The sequence below is a fragment of the Crinia signifera genome, chromosome 1 (assembly GCF_055691185.1).
Source record: "Crinia signifera chromosome 1, ASM5569118v1, whole genome shotgun sequence".
Classification (NCBI taxonomy): Eukaryota; Metazoa; Chordata; class Amphibia; order Anura; family Myobatrachidae; genus Crinia; species Crinia signifera.
Window position 1 is genome coordinate 291,799,326 of NC_139217.1, and position 19,393 is coordinate 291,818,718.

At 39.5% G+C, this 19,393-nt stretch overlaps 1 protein-coding gene across 8 annotated transcripts in view; it reads left to right on the plus strand.

The window, feature by feature from the left end:
• NFIB (nuclear factor I B) overlaps window positions 1-19,393 on the plus strand; it is a 370,296-nt gene that overhangs the window by 311,129 nt on the left and 39,774 nt on the right. For all 8 annotated transcript variants that reach the window (XM_083185921.1, XM_083185919.1, XM_083185927.1 and 5 more), the window contains 2 exons: window positions 1,008-1,136; window positions 4,667-4,845. In XM_083185921.1, the coding sequence (XP_083042047.1) occupies window positions 1,008-1,136; window positions 4,667-4,845 (308 nt within the window). The remainder of the gene's footprint in view (window positions 1-1,007; window positions 1,137-4,666; window positions 4,846-19,393) is intronic.

Consider the following 19,393-nt stretch of genomic DNA (forward strand, 5'->3'; position numbering starts at 1 on the left):
AATGACATTTGTAAACGTAAATGTAAATAGTGATATGTTTCTTTTGCCCTGTCTCTTATTTGGTGCAGTCTAAAGAACAGGTTCTCAAACTTGGTCCTCTATACCCCACACAGTGCATGTTTTGCAGGTCTCCTCACAGAATCACACGTGAAATAATTAGCTCCACCTGTGGATCATTTAAAATGTGTCAGTGAGTAATGAGTGCACCTGCCGGTTGACCTGGAAAAGTAAACTGTGTGGGGTCCTGAGTACCGAGTTTGAGAACCTCTGTTCTAGAGTATTTGAACTATCTATAACTGATAGATTACATTATTCCAGCAATACAACTGCCTGATATGAACGGAATGTTATTTTCCTTAGATTGTTAGATTCCCTTAGTTTTTTTCATATAGAAGGCAGGCATTTGTACTTGTTCACCTGCCTTTCACCTAGGGGTCTGGTAACTAAAGCTGTGGGCATGTATTAGATACTGTGTCAAGGATGTGTTTGTGGTAATATGTAAAGTGACTCCTTTTTTTCAGGAATAATAAAACTGTGGGGGAGATTTATCAATGTTTGGAGAGAAATAGCATTGAGAGAGATAAACCAATCAGCACTTGTCATTTCCCAAATGCAGGGCATCACATATTGAATGGGATACATCCTGCAAGATGGCATTTCCTAGTGCTTTCAAATATATACTTTCCGGGGTTTCACACATACCGGCACATTGTAGCTTCATGGCATTCTAGTAGGACTGCAGTACCGGCAGCCTTCAGCGGATAATTGGAGAATGTGGCAAGGAGGTTTGATGACATTTTTAAGATTGAAACTGAAAAATAACAGGAGTGGATTAGTGTGTACTTTATCTCTCTCACTCGATCTCTCTACAAGCTTTGCTAGATCTCACCCCAATGTACTACAATTAATCAATAGCATAATGATAAAAGCTCAGTAAAACTTATAAATTTAGAGATGCTCCCTTCAGATGTTTGAATCTTAACAATCTGTTCTATTACTTTAACCAGATATGTCCTCCCCAACAATGAAGAAGCCTGAAAAGCCATTGTTTAGCCCAACATCTCCACAGGATTCTTCAAGACTGAGCACTTTTCCCCAGCATCATCATCCGGGGATTCCAGGAGTGGGACATAGTGGTAAGTGCAACAAATACTGTCCTATCATCTAGCTTTCCAATACTCTCCAAATTGTAATACAAAATGATACTTAATACACAATCCAAAAAGACTTAAAATAGAGCTGTTTGAGCCAAGAGTTGATGATTTGGGCTAGACCCATGTCGTTCACAGAGAATAAGGAGACTTCGGTGATGAAAAAAAAAAAAGTGTTTTAGAAGAATATAATATCTGCTTAAATTAATCAAAGATCATTGGAAAAATAAACCAAGGTCATGCATAAATGCGTTAACATCCACAATGAATGATGACATTGACTTATTGTGACAACTTTTTCTCAGAGATGTTTTTATCCCTGTGCTGACTAAACGGTCCAAATAGTGTACACTCTTTTGCATTCAGTACATTAATATTTCCATATTCATGGCCGCTGCGGTATTGGTTACATCTAATTGTGTATATTACTAGTTTGGGTAGTATAAAGTACTATCTAATCAGCTTCTGTCATTTTTTAAACACAGATTGTAAAATTGGGTGGCACTTTATCTCTCTCCATTTTATATTTTCCCAAGCTTCTCCCCCATCGTCTTCAGCGTATAGGAATTTCTAGCTCCCAATAAAAGTTACTTTTTTTATAACCTTTTTTATTTGGCAGATGAAATTTAAATAAAACATTGACATCAAATTAGCAAAACATGGCTCATTCTTTTTTCCTGATTGCCATAGAGGCAAAGGGCATGTTTAGTCTATTATACACAGTAATCACATTGTAAAAAAAAAATATATATATTGCTAATGTAAGTCCATCATTTGTGGTAGGAATGTAGCCTCAAATCGTATTATTAGGAGAAAGCTAATTTGTGTGCCTGTCACTTTCTGAGGTCATAGCAGCATGACTTACATTAACTAAAGTTATTTCAGGTACAGTGGGTGAAATTAAGTTGCACATATGTTTCTATTTAATGAGTATGGGAATATCTATGCTCGGATTACTTCATTAAGTTAACTTCATTTTCCTCTCAGGGCTGTGAGCCAAGATAGATTTTTGGCTAACCAAGGAATATCACATTCATGTGTAACTTGGGGTATTCACCTGCATTCAGTGATTATCTCTCTAACCTGCCACTGGTGCTTAACCCTTTGAGTACCAACATCTCTGTGAGAGATGTACAAAATATCCTCTAAAAATGCCAACATCGCTATAAGATATGTGCAAATTATGAGTGTCAGCTCTCTGTGAGAGATATGCTAAATATCGGCAAAAAATGCCAGCGTGGCTCACATTTGTTATATAAATTCAAATAAATAATGTTGTGTAAGAAAGAGTATGGGGGATTATAGGATGATAGATTCAGAAAGTTAGAGATTTGGTAAGAAATTTCCCATTTTTTTAAAGCAGTAATCCTTTACACTGCAAAACCAGTGTGATTTTGCAGTGTAAATGATTGCCGCTTTAAAAAATCTGGAGATATCTTACCAAATCTCTCACTTTCTGAATCACTCATCGTATTAAATATCACAATATATTTCCTATATAAGTAAACATTTTCGGTTATTATGACAATAAAAATGTTTGCTTTTGCAATTTTCACACCTACTTTGCCAAATTCACTTGGCACTCAAACGGTTAAGCTAACCTGAGGAGTATTGGGGCGTGAATAACCATGCAACATTTTACAATCTGTTCAATTACATTTTAATGTCTGGCTTACATATGAGTAACTGACTCTCATTTACTTTTTCTTTTTATACATTTATATTCTTCTCCATATTATTATAATATACATGGAAGAAGGGGTGCAACCCCATGATTTAATGCAATCCAACTGGAGAAATATTGGGCAGTCTGAAACGTATTTACTGCCAATCTAGTTGACAGATATTTATTTCTGACCTTAAATATACATTAATAATATGCCTAATGCATACATGATTGTGGAGTTCTAATCCCTTGTGTGCAACATAGTTTATTAAACCTGTCTTCAAGACCTAAACGCTAATATGTCCAAATAGCATACAGGTACCGATAATTGTTATTTAAATGATATAATTAAATGTGGCCATTTAGACTCTAAAAGCATGTGGTTAAACACACACAGTATTAGTTTACTACAAATAGAAGTATGCTACAATAAACTGATGTAAGTAACAGGATCCACAACAGTCTTTTTTTTGTTGGTGTACTAGAATATGCATTTTCATAAGGATCTAAATTGATACTGTGCATGGAATGGATCAATTAGAAGGGACGTAATTTTAATGTGTTTTTGAGGGCAAAGATGAACGCTCTGGCACCGTAGCACAGACAAAGCTTAACTTTAATGATCTTATTTTCAGCTGAGTATCACAGATGCTAAGCCTGCTGCTGACTGACAGACTTACATTATCAACCCTTTAGTTGAAACCATTAACATAACACTATATAAAAAACTGTTGTGAAGCTGAAATATGGAAATCATCGTTATCAGGCAAAACAAATCAACTTATATGCTTAAGAAGGAACAGAGACAAATGTTTTGTTTGATTAGAATACAATTTGTTTCTTACTTCCATATATTGCTTCTCTTTTATCATAAAACACAATCTGGCAACAAGTCCTGTTCATTTCTCCCAAAATGTTCTCAAACCAAATAATTTAATGAAATATTTTTAAACAACATTTTTTATTTGCATTTATATAACAAATGTTAGCGACGTTGGCATTTTTAGCTGATATTTGGCACTCAAAGGGTTTGTCTAAGCTGTTCTTTGTAAATATGCTTTCATTGTTTGTTTGTTTTTTGTTCATTGTTTAACATTTTGATATCAATATTTATATGTTTTTTAATCAAATATCACGGGGGGGGGGGGTAAATATACTACGATGGGAGTTCTATTGAAGATGGGATGTTGCCCATAGCAACCAGTTAGATTATATATATTATCTTCAAGAAGGTGCTAAATAAATAAGTAGAATCTGATTGGTTGCTATGGGCAATATCCCATCTTCACTAGAACTCCCATTTTAGTAAATGTACCTCACAGTATTGCTATATGCAGTTTTGATAAGTGATGGTTCATTTTGCAAACAAATAGTATCCCATAAATCGTGCAGGTATGTAGTGGTCCATGGGAGCCAAAAGTCATTAGGAGTTGATGATGACTTATTTCCCAGTGTAATGTTAAGGATCACAAAAATGTGGGTCTTGTTATCTTTAAAGGCTCTGGAGAAAATACTTAACCAGTGAAATATGTTTTCTTTCTGGGAATAATGCGTTTATTTCAGGCAATGCTAAATCAGAGAATGGTGTAATTCCTGAAAACTAAACAAGACTTTGAGCAGCCTGATCTGGGAAAGTTGGGCTGTTAGCTCTCAAGGGATGTTTGGTATTTGGGCTTCATGTGTGCTGCTAGTACAGCTGGGAAAATAATCAAATAAATGCCTTAGAAGATGAACTACAAGTGTTTGCGGGGAGTGTTTTCACGAGTTCTGATGGGTTGGAACCCCACAGCCTCACAGCCAAAAAATAAAACACTAATATACCTCCAACTTTTTTTTTTTTTTTTGGCAGTCATCTCAACCAGGACTTCACCCTCCCCTCTCCCATTTTCAACCCAAGCTATCCTTCCTCCAGCCCCAAGTTCCTACTTTTCTCATCCAACGATCCGATATCCTCCACACCTGAATCCTCAGGATGCCCTGAAGAACTATGTTCCTTCTTATGACCCGTCCAGCCCGCAAACAAGCCAGGTAATATAAATGTGACAGTATTGACTTGATACTGACTATGCCTTTGGAAAAATACATTCTATGTAACCTCATGTATTGTGATCAGTGATTGCTGATGATTCCTCCTCATAAAGGAGATTTCTGCTAAAGCCTATTGGTGCTTGAAGATTACAGCTTGATAATTTGTAATAATAGAGATCATTGATCCCTCCGGTGAAGACAGGGTCACTACATACATTCACTTCCAAAAGTGTGGGGGAACATGATGCTCCTTTTCTCTATAAAGAATGCAGAAAGTGTCAGTGTGTATTGCCACTAAATTTACTACAGAAATCACCAACGTCCTCTTAGCAATGTATGTCCAAGGTCAGTTTACCATGTGAACACCACCATATTGCTGCATCCACATATGCTGCTGTATTCACAGGGTTTTATTTACTAAGATGGGAGTTCTAGTGAAGGTGGGATGTTGCTACGGGCAACCAATCAGATTCTATCTATTATCTTCTAGAAGGTGCAAAATAAATAAGCAGTATACTCTGATTGGTTGCCCATAGCAACATCCCATCTTTAATAGAACTCCCATCTTAGTAAATAAACCCCACAGTGTCTTATGAAGCTTCCAAAATGTAACCTATTCCATCAGATGGACTTTGGTAGGCCGTGCCTCGTTGTTAAGAAGAGGTCGGCATACTTGAACCTCATAATGGTGGACGAAAGTTTATGAAGACTTTGTCACAGTATCTTATGAGATACTTTAAGCTTTTGATACGCATGCAGTGCCATATAGGTATGTCTAGTATTACTACTATTCCTTTACATGATAGCAATTCAGGTTTCATTTTGCAATTTTTGTAAACATTCTCTTAATTGTGCCAATCACCCAATCATAAGTTATGGAAAGACTGGCTGTTATTATAAATTAATATTCTGTATAAGTTACGCTATCAAGATTAGTTGTAGTACTATTGGTAATACAACATAAACATAGGGTCAAATGTAGTAGAGTGTGAGAATCAGAAAGTGAGAGATGTTTGGAGAGTTTTCCCATTAATGAATTAATTACATTGCAAAATCAACTTGGTTTTGCCGTGTAAATGATTGCCGTCTTAAAAACAAATGGGAAACGCCCCCAAAATCTCTTACTTTCTGATTCTCACACCCTATTACATTTGGCCCATACAATCTGCCTGGCAGTTTAAAACGGATCTTTCATTATATTTTTTGACTGTTTTGACAGTTTTTTGACTGTATGAACAATTTGCTAACTGACAATTTATTAAGCATACTTATAAGATAACTGTCCATATTCAGTTGTGTCCACTGCTCTGATTTGCTACTGGTGAAATCTCTGTCATGGGGCGATGGATCAAAGCTTGAGAGAGAGAGAGAGATAAAGTTCCAACTAGTAAGCTCCCATTGACACAACCTGCAAAATGACAGATAAACTCTTAGTTTGTTGGTACTTCATCTCTCTCTCCCCTTTATCTCTCTCTACGGTTTGATACATCTACTACTCTGTATCTTGTCTCCCCACAGATGGTCTCTATTTTGAAACGTAGGCACAGATTTTTATTTTTCCCTTAAGGCTTTTTGTTTTCAATTATTTTTGGTATTTAAAAGTGTGTAATTGGGCACAGTTTCAATTTGCAGTCAGTGCAGTTAATCTGTTTTGTATAGTAATATTTGGCTACTATATTTATATCCTGGTTTATGAAGTTTTCATAAAGATTTTATTTAAATTGTTTAGAAATTTTCTTTACACAGTATCAGACAGGTTAACAACAGCACAACAATCAGACTATTACACTAATATTTAGGTTGGTAGCCTAATTGGTCAATACAGCAGTGTGCATTTCATTATAGAATTAGTTTCTGCTGTGTTTTTATTAATTAAACATATTTTTCGCTATGTCAAATATATTACAGAATACAGGTCACCTTCAGTCAGTTTCATCATCTGCAGAATTATGTTTCCATAGAACTACTGTTAATCTGAAGTTATGCTGTAATGTCCATGGTATTTGGAAATGCAAGTCAATACTTTTCTACTAAGGGAGCACAGGGCACACATAAATATCCATTCAACACATCAGACAGATAAAGAGAGCTAAAAGGTCACTTTGAAAAATGGTAGACATAAAACTTGGGTTAGAATAAAGTTTAGATTTAGCATCTAATCAATATTTCCTGGGAATATTTGAAAAGACTCAGTTTATAGTGGTTCCCCTGGCCAACATCATATTATTATTAACAGTTTCTTGTACATACATATTACGCAGCGCTTTACAGAGTATAGTTGAATGTTCACATCAGTCCCTGCCCCAGTGGAGCTTACAATCTATATTCCCTACCACATGTACACACGCACAAAGACATTCTAGGGTTAATTTTTGTTGGAAGCCAATTGACCTACCAGTATATTTTTGGATTGTGAGAGGAAACTGGAGTACCCGGAGTAAACCCAAGCAAACACAGGGAGAATATACAAACTCCGCACAGTTAGGGCCATAGTGGTTATTGAACCCATGACCTCAGTGCTGTGAGCCAGTAATGCTAAGCATTACCCCATCCGTGATGCCCATGCCCGTGATGCCCATATGTGCTCCAGATGACGCTACGACAGTCGGGATTCTGACTGTCAGTACACCGACATCGGAATCCCGACTGTAAAAGCTCTCATATTCTGTCCAGCCTATACTAATACTGCATAATATTAATCAACATCATGTTGACCAGCTGATTAACATAATGCTCTCTGGATTTTTAATGTTGCAAGTCCCATTATGCTCGTACACTTAGTTCTACAATAACTGTAGATCTACAAGTTGTTTAAGCATTATGGGCGGGATGTTCTAACATCCGCAGCCCTCTATCGCTCCCCTTTGACAGCCACCGTATTCTTAATGATTGCATATGCTCTAACATATGCGATCATTAACGCAAGGGACAGCTCTTGTGATAAGAGCTGTCCCTTGCAATGCAGCGCCGGTGCTGGACTTCCGGGTCTGAGATCCGGGAGTCCATCTGCACATGTGCGGATCCCTCACACAGCGCTGCGTTAAGAAGCCCATAGGCTTCTGCAGGGAATTGCCAGCTTTTGCACCACCATGGCCTTGCCCTTAGCTTTATGATTGGGGGAATTGTGGCATTGTCTAGCTAAGGGCTGGGCATTGTTACATCTCCACAACTTCCCACTTGGCTGTGCATCATCTACCTGCCAGAAAATAAGCAAATATACTAATTACAGGATCTTGATTGTGTAGAACTGCTACTGTTCTCCGGCATGGACAGGATACAATGGTATCCAGTCCCTGGGTCAACAATGTCTAGGATGACAATGACACTAGAATGGTCAACATACCTTAGGTCGACAATGACAGAAGGTCAACACAAGCTAAATGATGACGTGAACATGGTCGACTGAAAAAGTCAACACAAGTTTTTAATGGTTTCTGTTTTTAAACCAACTTGGTTCATACTTTACCATCCAAGTGGACATTGACTTAGATTATAATAGTGCCCGAAGCATGCCAGGGGGCTTATATGGAGTCCATGTCAACATCGACATCTAACAAATATGAAAAACATGTGTTGACCTATTTCAGTGTCGACCATGCCCACTGCAACCTTTACCTTGTGTTGACCCTTTGTTACTGCAGACCTAGATTATGTCAACCATTTTAACCCCTTCCCGACATTGCCTTTTATGCAAATTTTTTTTTTTTTTCCTCCTTGCGTTCAAATAAGCGTAACTTTTTTAATTTTCCGGCTATATAGACACATGAGGGCTTTTTTTTTGCAGGACAAGTTGTACTTTGTAATGGTACCATTTACTATACCGTATAATATTCTGGGGAATCAGGAAATAATTCAATGTGGGGTAAAAAAAAAAAAAAAACGCCATTCCACAATTTTGCGCTGGTTACGGTTTTTTTGGAGTTCATAGTTCGTTTAAAATGATGGGTTATCTTTATTCAATGGGTCGTTACGATTCTGGTGATACCAAACTTATATAGTTTTACCACTAAAAAAAAAAATCGCAACTTTTACGGTTTTTCTAATTTGCGTTGCGTCGCCATGTTCTGCGGCTTATAACTTTTTTATTTTTCCACCTACGGACCTGGGTGAGGGCTCATTTTTTGCGGGCTGAAGTGTACTTTTTAATTAATTTAATTATGGGATATGGGCGACTTTCTGATCTCTTTTAGTTATTTTTTTTTGGGTACGCGATGCGACCAAAAAACGTAGTTTTGGCGTTTGGAATTATTTTCCGTTTACGCCTTTAACCGTGCGGGATAACTAATGTTATATTTTAATAGATCGGACTTTTAGGAACGCGGCGATACCAAATATGTTTATTTTTTTTATTTTTTATTTATTTTTATTTGTGAAATGGGGAAAGGGGGGTGATTTGAACTTTTAATATTTTTTTTTATTTTTAAACTTATTTTTTTTTTTTTTTTTTTTTTTACTTTTACTACAAGGCCCCCTAGTGTACTTGACCACTAGGGGGCGCGATCGCCTGTACTAGGTTCAGCCATAGAGCTCTATGGCTGAACGTAGTGATTTTATGCACTTCCTATTACATCCTGCCTCAGGCAGGATGTGATAGGTATGCAGACACGGCCAGCACAGGGGTCTACATTAGACCCCTGGCTACCATGGCAACCGATCGGCACCCTCCGATCTCGCTGCGGGGGGCCCCGATCGGCGCCGGAGGGGGGCGCCCCCCCTCCGATCAGCTATTTAAGCACTGCGGTCGCTTTGCCCGCGGTGCTTAAAGGGTTAAACGGCCACGATCGGCGAACTCGCCGCTCGTGGCCGTGAGAGCAGGGACCTGGCTGTAATATACAGCCATTACCTGCTCTCTTTCAAGCCAGCTCACTCCGTGAGCTGGCTTGATTCCCCCTCAACCGACATATGACGTAAATGTACGTCATATGTCGGGAAGGGGTTAAGTGTTGACCTAGTCACTGTCGACCATTAGTGGTCGACTTAGTGACTGTCTACCTAGACATTATCTGTCATCTATACCATAACCCTTACAATGACATAACCCACTGTACAGCTAGCCAGCTGTGACTGATTATCAATATTTCCATTGGAGGGGGGAGGGGAGGAACCTCCATAAAAGTTACCTTCAAATGTAGGTGTTTCCCTGGTGGCTCAGTTAATAAATGTTCCAGTGAGACCTCTGTGCACAGTATCTAGAAACATTAAACACACACATACTCCTTACATTAAAGCTATTTTTAATTCAACAGTATTCTACAACATTTTTAAAAAAGCAACATGTTTATTAAAGAAAAAAAAAAGGCTAAGAAAATGTCCCCTTTAAATGTATGTCCAACAACTTCCCTGACTATCCTAAAAGAAATTATGTTATTAGGAGTTCAAATGAAATGTGCAGAATAGTTATCTCTTTGTTATAACAAGTACGTCACTGTGTGGATTTGTCAGCAGCTGTGAGGCCTCATGCAGCCTCTGTGCTTCTCACTGCTAAGTTGTGTTGCACAATATATGAAGCATACATCTCAGTGTGGACACATTGTACCAATAAAAGACTTTGTTATTGTTTCATCTGGTTAATCCACCCTTAAGAATATTAAACATTTTTAGAATTTGACTTAAAACACAATGGGCCACATGCACCAAGCTTCAAAAAGTGATAACGTGGAGAGTGATAAACAACCAGCCAACCAACCAGCTACCAGCTTTGATTTTTCAAACCCAGCCTGTAGCAATGAGCATTACAGTCAGAAGCTGATTGGCTGATTGTTTATCACTCTCTACTTTATTACTTTTTGAAGCTTGGTGCATCTGTACCAGTGTGAGGATTTATAAAGTTTAGTACATTACAAGTGACGGTACTCTTTACCTAGAACGGCGCCCACGATGTCCATCGCGGTCATCGGGGGTAAAAAATCGCGGGTGCGACGCGATGCCTGCGATTTTCCCATAGGGATCAATGTTAAAAGTGTGATTGGACGCGATTTTAGTGTTAAATGCCTCAATGACCGCAATTTTTCCATAGGAAACAATGTTAAATGGGCCACAGAGCCCTTATAGTCCCTCTGAAGTCTTAAATGGCCCCCACAATTTTTAACGCCACCCCACGATCAACGTGAACCCGAAGCGTGGCGAGCGCAGCAAGCCCGCGAGGGGCGGCGGTACGCGTCCTCCGACCTTTTCATACCCCCACTATCCACGTCGGCGTGGAGTTGAGAATAGAGTAGTGTGGCGAGCGCAGCGAGCCACCGAGCCCGAAGCGTGGCGAGCGCAGCGAGCCCCGCGAGGGGACGCGGATACCTGTGAAGCCCGCGAAGGGACGCGTTTACCTGTGAAGGTATCCGTGTCCCCTCGCGGGGCTCGCTGCGCTCGCCACGCTTCGGGCTCGGTGGCTCGCTATATATATATAGCAGACAGGCAGGATGGCACTCCCAAGATTTGACAATGCTGCACGGCGGCAGGTTTCAAACAATAAACAGTCAAACACCAATAACTTGTGTCAACCATTGTGTCAACGTTTCGGGCAAAGCCCTTTATCAAGACCATGTCTTGATAAAGGGCTTTGCCCGAAACGTTGACACAAATTATTGGTGTTTGACTGTTTATTGTTTGAAACCTGCCGCCGTGCAGCATTGTCAAATCTTGGGAGTGCCATCCTGCCTGTCTGCTACATTCATAGGATGGTTTTGTCAGGTAGAGAGGGCTATTGACTAGCAGATAAAAAACATGCAGTGGTTTGATCACCTTTAAATGTAGATGATCAGTGATTGGGAGCATTGCTCTGTGCAGTGACATCACAGCACCGAGTCATTATCCCAGCCTGCTCTAATATCTTCAGTGAGAAAGTCACATATTGCTTGCTTATAGTTCTTTTCATGGAACACCTGCTAATGTGCAAAAAGCTCTTAAAAATATTAAAGAGCCTACATTGCTCAAGTTGTCAAGTGACATCTCCACTTTACATAGGCAGTGGCAGTTAACTACTAAATTAAAACCTGAACCTAAACCACACTACTCCATTTGTACTATCAAAAACACGTAACCTTTCTCCAGTCCAACCCACAGCCTTGTGGTTAACTCCACAATAGGCTTATGCAACCTTCTGTTCTTCTGGTTCTCTTAGCAATTCACAGTGGCACATTGTTTGGAGGAACATTAACTGAATCATGGACATATGTATAATGGGTGTACCATTCATAATACTTGACTCTCCGTTGGAACCGCAAATATCACAGGAAAAATGGGGTGGGCACATTGTGCAGTGTCATATTTTGCAGAGGACTTGTCCCAGAATAAAAACTCCTGGATTGAATGCCTAAACAAGTAAAATTGAATGTGATTCTTTTCCTAAATGTAATAGCCTCCCAGTTCAGAGGTCAGCGGGATTCGGCTGAACTCTGAGTTTTTTAAAAAGGGGCACTCATTTACAAGACAAAACCATACCTTATATATTATTTATATGGTTATGTCTGTGAGTGATACAAAATGGTTGATATGATAGAACTAAATAGTTGTCTATTGCGTATGGTTTATTTGTTATTAATCACGTTCCAAGACTTGAATAAGGAAAAAAGAACATACTGTATGGTACATTGGAATGTTAGTGGGTACATTACACTTGCCTGGTCAGCAATAATCTTTCTCTGGACCACAGAACAACTTTGATGTAATAGATTTGGCAATGGTAGTGCTGCCAGGTAAATCTGGAGGGAGTCATACCATGCCAATTGGATATGTAGGCCATTATTCTGGTTCACTTGCAAATGCAAATTCCTTCTCAAATGGACAAAACCATGTGCACTGCAGGTGGGGCAGATGTAACTTGTGCAGAGAGAATTAGATTTGGTTGAGGTTTTACTTCAAAGTGAGATCTAAACTGCAGTGTAAAAATAAAGCAGTCAGTATTTACCCTGCACAGAAACAAAATAACACCCAAATCTAATTCTCTCTGCACATGTTATATCTGCCCCACCTGCAGTGCACATGGTTCTGACCATTTGAGAAGGAATTTGCCTTTGTGAGTGAACCAGAATAAGGGCCGTCAGCCATTCTTCCAACTGCACATATATACTATTCTGTAATTATTACTTTTATAAATGTATTTGTAGAAAATTTGCCTTTATCATTCAGTTACAATATTTATAGGATATGTCTGTGATGTAGCAGCCCGAAACATAGTCTGTCTCTGTGCATGCTACACGTGCTTGTTCTGAACTCTGTACAGTCACCTTAACAAACCTTGTTTACACAAAAATAAACACTGAGACACTGTAGCTTGCACACGGCCATCATTGTGCTTTAAATGTTTAGACAAGTGAACACTAGGGGAATAACACACAGCGTTTTTTTACATTATAACATTACTTCTTAAAAATTCCTACGCTATGTGAAGAGCACTTGAATCTTGTTTACCTGTCGGGTACAGACAAACTTAGGATGCCCCTGTGAGTTGTTGGTAAAGTACACTAAAGTGACATTAGCAAATATTGTTAGATTGTGTATTGATGTTCAGCAGAATTTGTAACTGAAAATGACATTACCCGTCAATGGGGCAGGTGTATTAAGCCTTAACAAGAGATAAATTCAAGTGTGATAAGGAGAGCTAAACGTCCAGCCAATCAGCTCCTTACTGACTTTTTTCAAACACATCCTGTAACATGGCAGTTAGCAGGTGATTGGCTGGACGTTTATCTCTCCATATCACACTTGCATTTATCTCTTGTTAAGGCTTAATACATCTGCCCCTCTGGTTTGTTAAACTATACAAGTAGCATTTTGTAATAAGAAACAAAATAATTATTGCCATATCTAAAAATGTTAAATAATTCTATGGGAGTCCTTGACCAGTGGCCGCTCCAGAGGTGGGGCTGCAGCTCAGTCCAAAATAGGGGAGCCACACCAACTGCCACCCCAAATACTGCTGTCCAGGACTCACTGGCAGTTGGTGTCATTCCCCTATTTAAATTCTAGACAGTGCTGAATCCCCACCTCTGGATCCGCCACTGCTCATGACGCTTATGCATTTGATCTGCTGCTTGTGTATAAAGATATGTTGGTTGCACCATCAATCATCTGATTAAACCTGTGGTGACCTGTCATCACAGGTAAGCTGCGTGAGCCTTTACAACTGCAAACAAATAAGTAGTCACAAACATGTACAGAAAATGGTTGCAACATTCCTGTTGTAGCAACCCCGTTACCTCCCACCAATTGCTTACTAACTGTTCCTCACTGTGTTCGCTGCCACTAGTCAACCACTGTTGTGTACAGTGTGACTGTGGCACATTCTCAGTTCAAATAAAATGCTCATATGCGCAAACATGGGCACTGCTCCCTCCCTTGGGCCTTGAATATTTTAAGGCAACTGAAGCTGTATATTGTGCATCATTTACTAGTCAGGACATCTGGGGGCTGCTAGCAGCAACAGCAGGCATACAAGATGTCCTGGCAGTATGGTAAACCTGGCATGATACATGTTGTAATGTAGAGGACAGTGCTGCAAAAAGGTCAGAAAGCAAAGCATCTACTGCAAAGCGAGGCAACAGCTGCAAAAAAAAGAATCTCATAGGGTCTAAAGAAACATACTGTGCAATGTGGTATGTTTGGCTTCAAGACACACAATATTATATTCAAGTCCTGTATCTGCAAAATAAATCACTGTGCATAGACCTAAAAACGTATTTCTTTAGAGGACTATGCTTTTAGCAATCCTTCATTTATTATGTTTTATAGTATTGGAAAAAATAATGAAGACTTACAATCATTTTTCTTTGTTTCCTTCATGCCCAACACACGACATGCCCATTCGTCAGAATTATCTCAGGGAAAGTGTTCTCACGCCAGTTCTAAAGTCTGAATATTTGTGTCACTTTTCAAACTTAAGAGTGACATAAAATAAGACCAATATTGAAGCAAAGCTAACGGGTTCAATTGGTTTTAATATGGTTAAATGGCTGCTTTAATTAGTATTTAATATGCAAACTTAGGGAGTTATTCAGGCCTGATTGCAAAGCTGTTTTTTTCTCAAATGGACAAAACCATGCTGCACTGCAGGTGGGGCAGATGTAACATGTGCAGAGAAAGATAGATGAAATATAAATTGCAGTGTAAAAATAGAGCAGCCAGTATTTACCCTGCACAGAAACAAAATAACAACCAAATATACCTCTCTCTGCACATGTTACATCTGCCCCACCTGCAGTGCACATGGTTTGGTCCTTTCTGATCATGTCCGAATAACCCCCTTAGTACTCAAACACAGTAATGCTTAATGTAAAAAAAGCTCAAGTTATAAAAGTATAATATAGATGGATTGTGTATGTGTCAGATAAAATATTTACCACATGTTATCAATCCCACTAGAAACAAAGTCAAGCTGTCTAGAGCAACATAAAAGGTGCAGCACATTTTTTTCATGAAAATGTCTTCTTTCAAGGAAATGTGGCCTCTTAAGGCTAAAATGTGAGATATAAGATCATCTGGGCAGAATGTGTAGCCTTCCCATACTGAGATGTATGTGCATCTGTGTGAGGATTCCTGTTTATAGTGCTGCAGATGGAATTAACAGATACCATGCCAGCCTTTACCTAGAATGAACTGTTCTTCCCCAGCCACGCTCAGTAATACACTCTTTTAAATTGTTAGGACAAGCAACTGAGCTGTCTTGTAGTCCCCACAGCAATTTTGTGGTGTAATTACATTACCACTGCACTGATTATACTAAAACAGCTCTGCCATTCAATCGAATATGTAGGGGAAAAATTAGTTGAGTGCTATAATGCTCATGTTTGTTTTAATAGAGAATCAAAGCGGTTAATTTGCTTTGCATATCGTTAACTACAACAAATCAGAGAAGGCAGAGGGGAGATTTATCAAAACTTGGGACAGTGACAAGGTACTAACCAGCCACCCCCAACTGTCATTTTTTGAGTACAGCCCTCAACATGACAGTTATAAGCTTATTGTTTGGTACTTTGACTTTCTCCACTTGAAAACTGTGTTCCACAGTTCATGGCCACAATCAGAATTTGAAATCAGAGTAAGGGCAAAATGTACTAAGCCTTGAAAAGTGATAAAATGGAGAGTGATAAGTTACCAACCAATCAGCTCCTCCCTGTCATTTTTCAAACACAGCCTGTGACATAGCAGGCAGGAGCTGATTGGCTTGTGGTTTATCACTCTCCATTTGATCACTTTTCCAGCTTAGTACATCTGGCCCTTACTGAGATCATAAATAGGTAGACTTTGGCTAGACAGGTGCCTCTTTGCCGTGCTGAGTACCTGTTGCCCTTATTTTTGTTGGGTGTTTATTTACACATTTAAGGAAACTCTACATCAGTGGTGTTGCAACAGTCCCCACACACCACTTGTGGTTTGGAAGCACTGGGTGCCTTGGGGACACCTCAAATAGGTCTTCATACTGTAGCTAAGGTCAACAGGGTCGGACGGTCGACACAATCATCTGGACAGTCAAAAAGTTGACATGAGTTTTTCAGTTTTTTGAGTCAACATGTGCTGACAGGCGGTATCTTACGCCCTACCATCCACTATGGTATGGTTGGAGAATGGAATAGTTTGCCGAACGCAGCGAGGCACCATGCCTGAAACATGGCAAGTTCAGCGAGCCATGCGAGGGAACACAGTACACCCCACCACCCCCCGCACACACACACACACTTAGCTTGCCTTGTCTGGACACATCAATATACCTGTGGCACTGTAGCTGGGCAGTCCAGGAAACCATTGAAGGTCATATTTGCATTCAGACAATCAGGTTGAGCTTTAATACTAATCAATGGCATTTGCGTGGCAGCACTCTGGTAGCAATTGTAGCTGTTCCTCGCCATCACATGTGTGCTCATGGTTCATTTGTAATGAAATCACATTACATGACTTCCATGTTGGCACCGTCTCTTCATTTCCAGAAATATCAGCGATGGATAGACGGTGAGTATTCTAAGTATAGACAAACAAAAGGCTGTCATGGCCAAAACAATGATTAAAACTTGATTAGCTTCCAAGACAAATGGCGTACCCCAAGGCAGCCCCAAAGCTGTGATCACAACTGGCTCCATAGCTTGCCAAGCTGCCAGATGCCTTTGTTGGAAAGCTCTTTGCTGCAGTACAACACCTGAGTCCTGAGCAAGAGACAGAACCTGACCCTGCGCTCCCAGATGAAGGCAGTCCCATCGCTGGAGAGTGCTGTGTCAGTATCTGATAAAGGATCTATCTATGTGATGCCACAGTCACTTGTAAAAATATATCCCAGGCCTTCCATATTTCCTCAAACATGGCATAGAGCAGAACACACAATTTTCTCTCTTCGAAAGAACATGTTGCGTGATTCAAATGAAAATGTATTTGTTTTCTTTTTGACTCATGTTTTATTGAAAAATCCCTGTCCAAATAATAAAGGAATAGTAGTAATAATATTTACCATCACATTATATATTTACACAGGGCGAAGTTAAACAAAAAGGCAGCAGTTCCATCTGCACTGACCTTTTTTCCTGACCAAGTGTTCTGTGTCAGCACATTAGTGGCAAAGAGATCAAACTGTGCTTGTAGCAGCTTTTCCTTAAAGTCAGCCTTGTGTGGGAACAAGAAGAAATTCATTTTCCTCTGCAGTCTCTGATGTATCTGAAAATGTAATGCAAGTCCCAAATCAAAACCCTGGAGAGAAAACAAAACAAAATAATTAATAGACTAGTTTTTGCTAGGTAAATTCACAAGAAACATTTGAACTGGTACCACAATAGAAAGATATTTTGAGTATTATACATTTTTGTGTTTCCCATGCAGCTTGGAAATGGACATCGGGTTGTGATGGTGTGAAACCATCCATTTTTTACAAATGTAAAGGTGGCCATACACACGCAGATTTATCTTCAGATCTGGCTGGTTGGAACAAAAACATGGTTATGGATGAGAGCAAATAGAAGTTGACCATTTGCTTGGAAATGCTGGAAAACTGACAAACTGTCACTCATCCATAACCATGTTTTTGTTCCAACCAGCCAGATCTGAAGATAAATCTTACTAGTGTATGGGCACCTTAAGTGTTTTTACCCTTTCGATAGCGGCATCATGATGTTTGCCACCATCGAATGGTAAAGGTTCACTTTTGTTTCAATGCTTACATTGGGTCCTGCCCCCAGTTCCATCCACAGCCAGGCACACCGCAGAGGATCTGCCCAGGCACAATCTGTTTTTTTGTGCGCATACACAAATCAATGAATTGTTTTTTTCTATCAAACTTTTTTAATGCGATGGTTAGTTACCATCACATCGAAAAATTTGATGGTGGAAGCCCAGCGATCATTTGATGGTGGGCTTCTGATTCTAGCCCTAATACAGGTAAATTATTTAACCCCCTGGAGCAAAATCTGCAAAGGTCATGGGGTATACTTACAAAAAGCCACCGATCCTGAAAGGGATTCACCTCAAAACGTTAATAAGGTACTAGTATTAAATACAGAATCCTCTTGTTTCGTTCATATTGTTTGTGGTGCTTTAAATCTTTGAGATGAAATCCCCCAAAAGTGTTGGCGTATTTTTTTTTTTCACTGGCCTCTTTTTCCCCCTATATATTTGTGGCATAATATTTACTGATGAGGTATTAGAATGTATGCACTTTATTTGTTTTTTATTGTATTCAAATTGTCTTGGTGATACTCATCTTATAGAATTTCGGGGAAATACAGAAAGCAATAACGTAAAGATAGCAGTATAAAGTAAATGAGTTACTAATACATTATTTGGTCCAGCTTTCAGGAGCTTTATATACAGTATGCATTTAGTTCAATGTTATAGTGCACAATTTCAGAATGTACCATAATGTACATCTGTGTGTGTGTTTCTAGATAAGATAGATTTGTGTCTTAAAAGGAATAGCTCATACAATACTAGAAAATTGCTCCACAATAGTATTTCTGAATTACATGTGAGCACTACAGCATATACATCTTCTGGTATCTGAGATGGATACGTTCATTAGGTCTACACCAACTAGGTCGACACCACTAGGCTGACAGGCAGCAAGGTCAACATGTGTTTAGGTCGACATGTGTCGAGGTCGACAGGTCATTAGGTCGACACAAGCATTAGGTTGACATGGGCTACGTCGACAGTCAAAAGGTCAACATGGGTTTTTTTCACTGCTTTTTTGAGCCGACATGTGCATAGCGAGGCATCGTGCCTGAAGAATTGCGAGCGTTGCACTTCAAACTGTGTCAATGTCGACTGTGTCGACATTCGGGTAAAAAAACTGTGAAAAACCCCATGTCGACCTTGCCCATGTCGAACCTAATGCTTGTGTCGACCTAATGTCCTGTCGACCTAGACCCATGTCTACCTTGACCCATGTTGACATTGCTGCCTGTCGACCTAGTGGTGTTGACCCAATGCTTGCCGACCTAGTTGGCGTAGACCTAACAACCCACACCCTCTGAGAAACGTAATGCTGCACTAATGTTTCTGCATAGACTTGCAAAATATCCCTACCCCCTGCACACATGCTGACTGCTCGTCATGCCAGCCCTGGATGTCCTGAACTCCT